This window comes from Parasteatoda tepidariorum, chromosome 12 (genome assembly GCF_982258835.1).
Source record: "Parasteatoda tepidariorum strain Cologne lab strain chromosome 12, Ptep-v5.0, whole genome shotgun sequence".
Classification (NCBI taxonomy): Eukaryota; Metazoa; Arthropoda; class Arachnida; order Araneae; family Theridiidae; genus Parasteatoda; species Parasteatoda tepidariorum.
This window is the reverse complement of record NC_141766.1, coordinates 51,725,878-51,736,357: the sequence shown is the minus strand read 5'-3', so window position 1 is coordinate 51,736,357 and position 10,480 is coordinate 51,725,878. Positions and strand designations below refer to the sequence as shown.

The 10,480-nt window shown below is 32.6% G+C and overlaps 1 protein-coding gene across 5 annotated transcripts in view; it reads left to right on the top strand.

The window, feature by feature from the left end:
• Nucleotides 1–6,471: 6,471 nt before the first annotated feature.
• The window catches only part of Ranbp16 (Ran-binding protein 16), a 197,760-nt gene continuing 193,751 nt past the window's right edge, over nucleotides 6,472–10,480 (top strand). For 3 of the 5 annotated variants that reach the window (XM_087155667.1, XM_016069988.4, XM_087155669.1), the window contains exon 1: nucleotides 6,472–6,621. In XM_087155667.1, coding sequence (XP_087011793.1) covers nucleotides 6,574–6,621 — 48 coding nt within the window. In that variant the 5' untranslated portion in view covers nucleotides 6,472–6,573. Of the gene's footprint in view, nucleotides 6,710–7,119; nucleotides 7,662–10,480 lie in introns of those variants that run through there. The other 2 variants (XM_043040335.3, XM_087155668.1) reach the window with 2 other exon arrangements.

Here is a 10,480-nt window from a genome sequence, read left to right as displayed (position 1 = left end):
ATCTAATTTATTTCTTTTACTGAAAACAAAATTATCCGTTTGAAAACGTCGCATATCAGAATAACATGTAATAAGCATCTGCAAACTTTTTAACCGGAACTAGAGTAGGTGCCGAGCTCGAGATTGTTATTGTTTACATTTCTACTGAAAAAACCATCCATAGGAATGTACTACGATATTTTTCGTTTTTTGAAAGTCCCGCAGTGAACTGATTGTTAAGACACGGCTCCCAGCAGATCACCGAAGTCAAACATCACTGGTTGTGGTCAGTGTGCTGGTTGGTGATCACTTGGATCAGTCTGCGTAGGGACCGAGAGTGTGAGGTATTGGTCCTCGTATTATTCGTTATTAATTCGTTAATTTTTGATCGAAAGATTGGATCTTTACGTTCTAGTACTCAATCTTAAATGTTTAAAGGGATGATCTCAAATATGTTAATTAGTCCAGCGATATTTTAAGTTATGAAATTAAACAATAAAAAAACGTACTTTCTCAGAAAAACATATCTTTTTTGGACGGATTCGGATATCTAATCCCCAAAATATAGGGGGTAGTCGCACACAGGGAAATGTGGTCCAGGTAGTTTGGTCAGGAGAGCGAACCAAAGTTTGGGCCCCTTTTTGCGTATTTCACCATGTCTCGCGAACTTTTTTAACGAATTAAAACAATTTTGCACACACATATAAAATTCGCTTATTAAATATTTAGGAACTGTTCGATTGATTTCGTTCAAATTTTACCTTCATCTTTTTGAAGTTTTTTAACTTACAATTCAAACTTTTTTAGACTATCATTAAATGATATAATAAAAAATAATAATTTTTTACTAAAAGTTATATTTTGCATGGAATTAGTTTTGGACAAACGAATTTTCGAATTGAGTGCAAGAAATTTTCAATTCGCTGAAGTTCGCTGAAGTTTAAAAAAAAAAAAAAAAAAAAAGATATTACACTGAATCTTAATGGTTTCTGGGGGCGACCTCAAATATGCTGATTAATTAATGCTAACTATTAATTAAGTTACGAAATCAGACACAAAAACGTACTTTCTCTGAATAAACATTTTATTTTTTTACATATTTGGTATCCTGACCCTTGAAATAGGAATGATAGACAAAATTTCAAAAAAATTGGATAGCAATAACGATTTATATATATGGCGAAGTTTAGAAAAAGGACAAATTACCTCAGCAAAGAAAGTGAAATAATTGAAAACAACCATAGAGAAACTGAATGAATGACAAAACGGCGAAACTTAGTGCGTCTCTGTTGCTAAGCAGCCAGGAGGAGAATTTTTGTATCTGCTTTCTGGGCAAAGAAAACAGAGTTTTTTTTTTTTTTTTTTTTTTTTTTTAATCCTTTGAAAACAAAATTTCAATCGATTAATAAATTATTTATGATTTTCCAAGACTTTAAAATCTGAACGTTGAACTTATTATCTGAAATTTTTTAAAATTTTTATAAAGCAGTTTTATCGTTATTTGTTAACCAAATTTACATAAATTATTAAAAATTTATGAAGAGTTGTAGGGCTAATTGCTTTTATACCTCAATCTAGTCTTTTAGGTAAGGGAAAGGATGTTTATATATATATATATATATATATATATATATATATATATATATATATATATATATATATATATATATATATATATATATATATATATATATATATATATATATATATATATATATGTGTGTATATATTAATTAGGACGACCGGAAAGTAATGACGTTTCGCCACTTTAATTATTCGTTATTCTTAAAAAAGAAATTAATTTTCTTCGATCCCTTTTGATTCATTTTCGATGTGGCATTGAAAGGTTGTTGCTAAGGAAGGTGAATATATCATTGATTAAAAATAAAGTTCGCTGAAATAAATTCTTAGCCGTTTGTATCATATATTATGAAAGCGATAAATGTGAAATTCAAACTTGGTTATCTAATATTAATGCATTTTTAAAGATTTCTAATTTAAATCCTTATTAATATAAAATTAAACCCTTGCTAAATAATATTGTTGTTGTTGTTGTAGTTAATTTACGTGGCACTAGAGCTGCACAATGGACTATTGGCTACGGTCTGGGAAACACCTCTGAGGATGATCCGAAGACATGCCATCACAATTTTGATCCTCTGCAAAGTGGATGGAACCCCCGATTCGGTAGCCAGACGACCTGCACGCGAAGTCGAGTACTTCACGGTAGAACAGTTTAACGAGGACTAATACCGCACACCCTCGGTCCCTACGCAGACTGATCCAAGTGATCACCCACCCACACACTGACCGTAGCCAGTGATGCTTGACTTCGGTGATCTGCTGGGAACCATGTCTTAACGATCAGTCCATTGCGGGACGTTAGATAATATTAGCAGCTAATTTTTAGCAGGATTTTCAATGAAGAATTTCCAAATTTCAAGTTTTAAATATTTCGGCAAGAAATCCAATATCTCCAATATTTTATTTTTTGCCTCATTTATAGTGTCTCGCAGTGGACTGATCGTTAAGACACGGTTCCCAGCAGATCGCCGAAGTCGAGCATCACTGGCTGCTGTCAGTGTGCGGGTGGGGGTCAACTTAGCTCAGTCTGCGCAGGGACAGAGGGTGTGCGGTATTGGTCCTCGTTAAACTGTTCTACAGTAAAGTGCTCGACTTCGCGTGCAGGTCGTCGGGCTACCGAAGCGGGTGTGCCATCCCCTCTGCAGAGGATTAAAATTGTGATGGCATGTCTTCGGATCATCCTCAGGGATGTATCCCAAACCGTCGCCAACAGCCCATTCTGCAGCTCTAGTGCGACGTAAATGAACTATCAATCAATCAAGCCTCATTTATAGCGATCCGTACACCACTGAAATTTGCGAAATAATCTAAAAAGAGCAGAGTAAGCAGTTCTGGAGTTGGCTAGCATAATACAGAGCCCTTTAAATACATGATGCAGAGATTATACATTTAGATTTATAAATGCAGAAAGACTCATATGTTGACGAGAAATTTTTTTAATACATTACAAAAATATGACATAAAAAATAAATATATATACTTCTACATCAAAATTATTTCCTAACGCTATCATCTCATACATCTTGGCAAATGTTTTCGTGTAATTACTACTTTTGAAATATATAGAATCATTACATATTAATTTTGTAAATGGATAAAACAGTTACAAGCTAAATATAAAAGTAAATGAACTATGCCTAACACACAAAGAAAAAAGGAAAAGAAATGGTTAATGGGCTACCTCTTAATCGTCTTTCTCGTGCATACTTAAGGAAGGTAAAACGCCGGAGTCGTAGATTAATACGTTGTATTTTTGAAGAAAATGTCTTACACTTAAAATTTCAATTCTTGTGAACTATTCGACCGATTTCAATAAAATTTTATTGAATGTATAAAAAATTGCCTGCCTGACAAGTCTGAATTGTATTACTTTTATCAAATAAACAATAAAATATCACAAATAATGATTAAAAAATTTTTTGTATGTGGAATTATCTTTGCATAAAGGAATTTAATATTTGTTTGCAAAAAACTATTCAAGAAATGAGAAAATATACGCAAAAAATAAAATTAATAATAAGAGGCTCAAACTTTCGTCTACCCTGACTAAACTACTTTTTTTCATATTGCGGTTACCCCTTATACTTTATTGAATCTAATTCCGTTTATTGCTCATTTAAGAGAAAGTTTAGACTGACATTTACGCTTATATTATTTTTGTAGACGCTTATTTTGCTATGGATGGGTGGTCTAATGTAAACAATAACAAGCGTCCTTAAACCGGAAGAAATTTAGAAAATTTCCGGTGTATCCCTCCGCTTATGTTATGACTACGAGGCGATGTGTGAACAAGCCTAATATTCTATGCAGCTTTGTTATTGTAATTTGGGTTCAAATCTAAACATAATTGTATCATTCATAAGAGCTTTCAGAAATGTATTGATTCTCAGAGGTCGTAAGGTCAGAAAAAAAATTGGAGATTTAATATCTCATTGTGAATAATTCTTCAGGTTTGCTATGTTTTGTATTTTATCCCTTATTTGGCTACATTTGAATAAAATGTTGCCAAAAATATATTTTTAAGTTACCCCAATTAGAAAATATTCTAATGATTATAATATTAATATGATAATGCCGAAGTTTAAAGGCTGAAAGAAAGAACTCGGTACATGTGAAATACTGCAAAAGATATGATGCAATAATATGAAGGTGCGTTTTTTCAATCTGCGGCGTAAAAATATATCGGAAGCAGTAACCCGGAAGTCTTGAAAGAGCAATTTTACCACTAGCACCACCACCCTTAGCTTTACACGATCACCCATCCATTTTTTGATGTAGTTTTTTTTTATTTTTTAGGTTTATTTCCTTTCTACAAATACTTTTGCCTTTTTATACAATAAATACTTTTATATATTAAATTTTTTTAATGAAAAAAAAACATAGATTATTTTTAATGGAAAATCAAAATAATTTTTTTCTCAAAATATTGGGTTCTTAACTCCCTAAATATTGAGGGTGTATGAAACCTCTTGCACCCCTCAGTTGCGAGGCCCATGTTTTCAGCTGTGCCCATTTTCTTACTCACTTATCTTAAGATGCGTCCTTTTTAAAAAAACACATTTTGTATTGCGTACATTTTCTTAAATCCGCCTTTTTTAGCTGTGCTCAATTTCTTAAATTCGCAGCTTGAGCTGTCTTCTGTAAAAAAAGCTCATCGACAAAAAGTATTTTCCTAACTTTTTAAATCCATTTGGGGATAATGAGAAAATCTTAAAAAAAAAAAAGATTTTCGCATAGTGTAATTTTGCAGAACCTTAGAACTTGGATTTTATGTTCACTTATTTTTTTTCCTCTACATGAAATTTTTCGCCTTAGATTTGTTTATTATTTATGAATATTTTTTCTGAAAAGATTGGTATTTACATTATTTTGTTTCCTTTGAAAAGGTTTTCACTTTGTATTTCCGTTTTTCTTATCATGATAACCAACAAAAATACAAAAACAATGTTTACCATTCGCTTATATTTTTTAACCTAAGTAATAATAGTTTTTAAAAGAGTTTAAAAAATCATTTTTTATGCTTTTTGGATAAAAGGTTTGAAATTGCAATATTTTTGTTTCATTGAAAAAGGGTTTTTTTTTCAAAATATTTTTGTGACTATAAAAAGAAAATTAAGACACAAGGTTGCAGTAAGGTTACATGCTTTCTGGGATATTTATTTTCAAAATTTTCTAAAAATTATATTTTGAATGTTTCCAAATACGTGTTTGTGATCCATTCAGAAATTTCATCATATGATGATTTAGAAACTGCAGCATTATAACTTACTTTATATAACTATTTTATAAGTTATAATTATTTTATTATTTATGATTATTTTTTATTATTTGGAACTTTTATATTTGCAATTGAATTTATGCATATCATTATCCCAGAAAGCATGTAACTTTACGGTAACCTTGTGTCGGAATTTTCTTTTTATTGTCGCAAAAATGTTTGTACTACAAACCTTTTTTTCAATAAAGCAAAAACATTGCAGTTTCAAACCTTTCATCCTTAAAAGGATTAAAAATTATTTTTTAAAAAGTATTGTCACTTAGGTCCATAATGATATTTTAGCTGACATTACAAACGGTGATAGGATCAAATTTCATTGTCCATTAAAATTTCACGACAAAGTGGATTTCAGCTGAGCATACAAGACTTTACGGAAGAAAAAAAAACTTATAATGACCGAGTTTTAAGATTATTTTCATCTTGAGACTAGTTTCATTAAAAGATTTTCTTCACGCTTGAAAACAATAAGTCAGCCTCGATTTAAGGTTTTTATATCGAAGGTTGTTTTCCAGGGTTTTGGATTAAGGTAATGTGTGTAGAATAACGCAGATTGTCACAGACTCGTTTTAAGGTTAGAAGGTTTACACGTAAACCGCATAACAAACTTTTTTAGCTTTACATTAAAAGGTTTTTGCTGAGTTAAAAAAAAAATTTTTTTTTTGCTATCTGGGATACCACTAAAATCTTTTGGTTTGAAAGTTGCAAAAAGTATTGAAATAATGTGTAATAAATAGGCTGTAATAAAAAGGTCGAATGCATGTAATGAATTTCCTTTTTTTTCATAATAGTTAGAAATTTGCGTAATAGCCTTTTGTTAAATGCTTGTTTGTTCATATAATCTGAACGGAAAGTCATAAGGTTTGGATTTAAAAAAAAAAAAAAAAACAGAGAAAAAAAAACTTTTTATTCATCTGTCTTACACAATTGTTGTAACTTTTCTTTCTTTCTTTTTCAAAAGTATCCTGAACGCTGAACTTCTAACTGTTTCTGTATTTTGTTCAGTTTTTCTCCTAGTTAAAAATAAAATAACTCCATCATTGACTAAATAATATTACAAAAATGTAATGAAAATTATCAAATCATTTTGAAGACTACTCCAAACTAAGTCTAAGTCGAGCCTGAAAGTGTTTATCTCGCCATCTTCCGGCTAAAACTAAAGCTAGAAATATCCGATACATCCTATGCTTTAGATATTTCGGATTTTTTTTTATATTTAACTCTATGTAACGAGCATGTCTGTTTATTATTTGGATTTTTATAAGACTATGGCGGATGAGCAAGTAAGTGTTGTAAATTAGATAACGTTTATGAGGTTTTATATTGAAACCTAACTGAATATTTTTGTAAATTGCAGCGTTTTACACTGAAGTAACGCTTTTAGATGCTCATTAAATTTTGTTTTTATTTTTTCTAACGTATATACTGAGTTTAAAATAAGAGTTGGTATATTTTTTCTGATAGTAAACAATCCGGCATGTGCTTCCACCGAAATGCGAGTCAGACAAAACAAAAATAAAAAGAATGATCAGAAACATACAGCAATTTTATAAATAGTTCTTGAAATGACATTTGGAGAATTATTTTTGCTTTGATATAAATTTTGATTGATTTTTTGGAAAAGTTATTTATTACTTGTAATTACCTCTGACTGTCGAAATATTCGTTTATTTTTGTTTAATCATTGTAATAATTAACTCCATTTATTCAAGATTATATTTGTCTTATTTTCCCAATTCTGATTTCCATATCGGTTCATGTTTGCGCCAACTGACATCGCCAAAGCGCCAACTAGCACTGCCTGGTGTTTTCTATAAATTAACTCCGTTTATTCAAGATTACAATTGTCTTATTTTCCCAACTCTAATTTTCATATCGGTGCATATTTGCGCCAACTGACGTCGTCAAATCGGCGACTAATACTGCCAGGTCTCTTCTATAAATTAGAAAAAGTAAATGAAGAAAGGTACATTTTTTTCATCAAAATCAGTTTAGTTACATGACGTAGTAGTATTTTGATATCACTTTTTGCTTCTTTAAAGCAGAAGATTAGAAGTGCAAAAAAATGGAGTTAACAAAATGTAATCCATTTAAAACTCAAGCTAAAAGGAGGAAAAGCAATTTATTTAAAACTAATTGTAGCATTGTGTGATTGAGAGGATTTTTGCATTTGCTCTCAACCAAATTTTGGTGAAAACCAGGCAATGGTATACGGAAGAAAACAACGAAGCACCTCAGAAGCATACAAACTGAATTGTGTTAAAGGAAATTTTCTATATCATGATGTGCGGCAGAATAATTGCCAAATCATGGCCACTTCCAGGTAATAGCCCACAAGAAACTAGAAAAAACTTCTTTGAAAAGGACTATCATGAAGGCTATAATTCGTAGCTTCCCTTTGGCAAACCTCATCATCTTTTTTATCTCCTTGATTGCAAGTTTAAAATCCATTTGGTGCCTTGGTAATTGTAATAGGTGCTATAGATCACAATACGGAAGTGTTTTCGTTTTGTATTAATTTTTGATGAGATATTACGACATTAAAATTTCAAATGGTGTATTTTAGTAATCACTTTTCAACACACTCAGCACCATCACAAATCTGTGTTAAAATTTTTTTGAAATTACTTCAATTGATTTTCTCTTGGTTTTTAAAAATCCCATATTATTACGATTCTTGCATTTGAATAATCTTTTTTTAATGCATTTTTTTATGATGATTTCATTTGCGTCAATACCATCATAAAATCATGAAATGTTTCAATCTTATTGTCTATTATTGGTCTGAATTATCTCAATGTTTATTTTAATCACTGAACTGTTTATTTATGACACATGACACACAAAATTCAATTTGTGTATTTATTAGTGACTTTTTGACATAAAGATACGTTTTTTTGTTCAACTTTTTCATAGTTTTGACATCATTATCCTCCTGGATTTTTAAATCTTTATTTTTTCTTACAATATTCTTAAGAATCTAGAAATTCAAATCACATTTAAATTACTATTATTTGGCATGCTCAATTTGTGCAAATTCCATGCAGTGTTTCGAATTTTTTTTGTTGTTGCAATTATTGCTATTGCTGTTGATTTCTATATGATTTCTTAAAATCTGGAGGATATGGTAATACAAGGAATTCTAATCACAATCTGAAGTATTCTCTATTTCAGTGTTCCCCAACCTTTTTATCACCGCGGACCTGTCAACGTTTGATAATTTTACCACGGCCCACTGAGGGGGGGGGCATTGATTGTTATATTTTAGATTATTTTGATTTTATAATTTTAATTTAATTGTATTTAAACATACCTTTAAAATAAAATACAGTTACACCAAAAAATAAAGTGATTTAACATTTTAACTTACTTGAACATTATATCAATGAGAACCCTGAGCTTGTTCCTTTACAATAAGACGGCTCCATCTGGGGGTAATCGGAGACAATGACCCCCGAACTGTGTTGCTTATCTCCAGTTTATTCTGTTGCTTTGTTTTTGTTGCTGTTACTGCAGAAAATCCCGCTTCACACAGATAGGTTGTCGGAAATGGCAATAGGGATTTAAGTGCTGTGGTGGCAATCTCGGGGTATTCTGCCAAGACTTTAATCCAGAACACCGGCAGAGTTGTTGTTTCGAACGTAGTTTTAAGGCCGCCGTCATTTGCAATCTCCAACAGTTGATCTTCTTGTTGCATTAACAAGCTAGATTCACCCGATTTGTTGGCAAATGGGTCGTGGATCCATTCCTTACCAGTTTGTGGGTCTTTTGTAGTTGGGAAGTAGCGCTCGAACTCTTTAAAAAGCAAAGACAGGTGATCATGAACCAACTGCGAGAATGAATCTTCAGGCTCTGTCTCGCCTAAAATACCCACTTATGTATGAAACATGTCGAAAATGCCTCTGTTCACGCGTCGTCCCCATAACTCCAGTTTGGCTTTAAAGGCAGCTACTTTGTCAGCCAACTTGAAAACGGTTGTCATTTTCCCCTGAAGGCACAGATTGAGTTCATTCAGCAGGTTGAATATGTCACACAGGTAAGCCAGTTTGGTGACCCATACCTTGTCACTGAAATGTGCTGCCAGCGGTGACTTCTTTTCTAAGAGAAATCTTTGCAATGGCTCTGGCAATTCAAATACTCTCAGTAGCGATTTTCCTCTGGATAATCATCTTATTTCTGTGTATAACAGAAGGCATCTGTACTCTGCATCCATCTCCTCACAAAGCTGCTCAAACAGGCGCGAGTTAAGGGCGTGTGCTTTAATGTAGTTAATAACTTTAATGACATCAATCAAAACGCTGTTAAATTCTGGTGACATTTTTCGACTTGCCTTCCCTGTGAATGAGACAACGTCTAGCTTCACTCTCAGGTGCAACTTCCTTAATCCGAGCAGTTAAACCAGATAGACGTCCGGTCATAGCAGCAGCTCCGTCTGTGCATATGCCTACACAAAAGGACCATTTTAGTTGTCTTGATATATAACTATCCAGTGACTTGAACAGTTCTGCTCCTGTGGTGTTGGTTGGCAAAGATAGTGCACATAACAAATCCTCATGCACATCTTCCTGATATAGATATCGCACATAAACAAGTAGTATTGCCTTGCTGTCAATATCTGTAGATTCGTCAACCTGGAGTGCGTACCACGGTGATGCATTAATCCTCTCCAACAATTGCTTTTCAATGTCTTCGGCTATTTCGTCAATGCGCCTAGTCACGGTGCTAGCCGACAAAGGCACATATGCTATCTTTTCCACAGCAGCTTCTCCTAGTATTTCACGGCAAATGTCTTTAGTGGCGGGCATGATTAATTCTTCACCAATATTGAATGGCTTTTTAGCTTTAGCAATGCGGTTAGCCACCAAATATGATGCTCTTAGTGCACTCTCCTTTATTGATGTGGTGGCCATCATAAATTTTTTCTGTCCTTCGTGTTCCTGTTTTTTTCTTTCAAAATACTCCAGGGACTTGTCTTTTAATCCAGGGTGCTTGGCGTTCAAGTGGCGAAGCAGTTTTGAAGGTTTCATTGCGTCATTAGAGAGTTGATCACCGCAAACTATGCAGAGTGGTTTTGGTTTGTGTGAATCGCCTGTCCCGACAAAACCATACTTCAAGTAGGACTCATAGTATTGTCTGTTTAAA